At 66.6% G+C, this 356-nt stretch overlaps 1 protein-coding gene across 1 annotated transcript in view; it reads left to right on the plus strand.

Annotated features, from left to right (window-relative positions):
• Position 1: 1 nt before the first annotated feature.
• Positions 2-356, plus strand: part of LOC104526733 (SH2B adapter protein 3-like) — a gene marked incomplete at both ends in the record, with an annotated part of 639 nt that continues 284 nt past the window's right edge. The window contains one exon of the mRNA XM_029085522.1: positions 2-356. This exon is cut by the window's right edge and continues 284 nt beyond it. Within this exon, the coding sequence (XP_028941355.1) occupies positions 2-356 (355 nt within the window).

The raw sequence follows: 356 nt of genomic DNA on the forward strand, positions 1-356 counted from the left end.
CTTTGCCACCGAGCACCCTCACCATGACCTCCTGGCTGCCGAGAACTTCTCGGTGCAGTTCACCGACCTCTTCCAGCAGTACTTCTGCCACGAGGTGAAGGAGGGCTTTGCCATGAACCAACTCCACATCCTGCCCGCCGGACCGGCGCGGGATTACCGGGAGACACACCGGCGGCACATGGATGCCTCCTTGGGCACGGTGGCCACCAAAGCCGAGCCAGAGCCAAGCGCCCATCCGGAGCTACCCGGCCGAGCTCCTGAGGCCACCCCAACGGGGCTGCGCAAGTCCTGGAGCTCAGAGGAGCTGGGGGGGCCGGCACGACGGCCCTTCTCGCTCAGCACACTGCGCAGGGGCT

The sequence above is a fragment of the Antrostomus carolinensis genome, unplaced genomic scaffold (assembly GCF_000700745.2).
Source record: "Antrostomus carolinensis isolate BGI_N321 unplaced genomic scaffold, ASM70074v2 scaffold11926, whole genome shotgun sequence".
In the NCBI taxonomy this organism is placed as follows: Eukaryota; Metazoa; Chordata; class Aves; order Caprimulgiformes; family Caprimulgidae; genus Antrostomus; species Antrostomus carolinensis.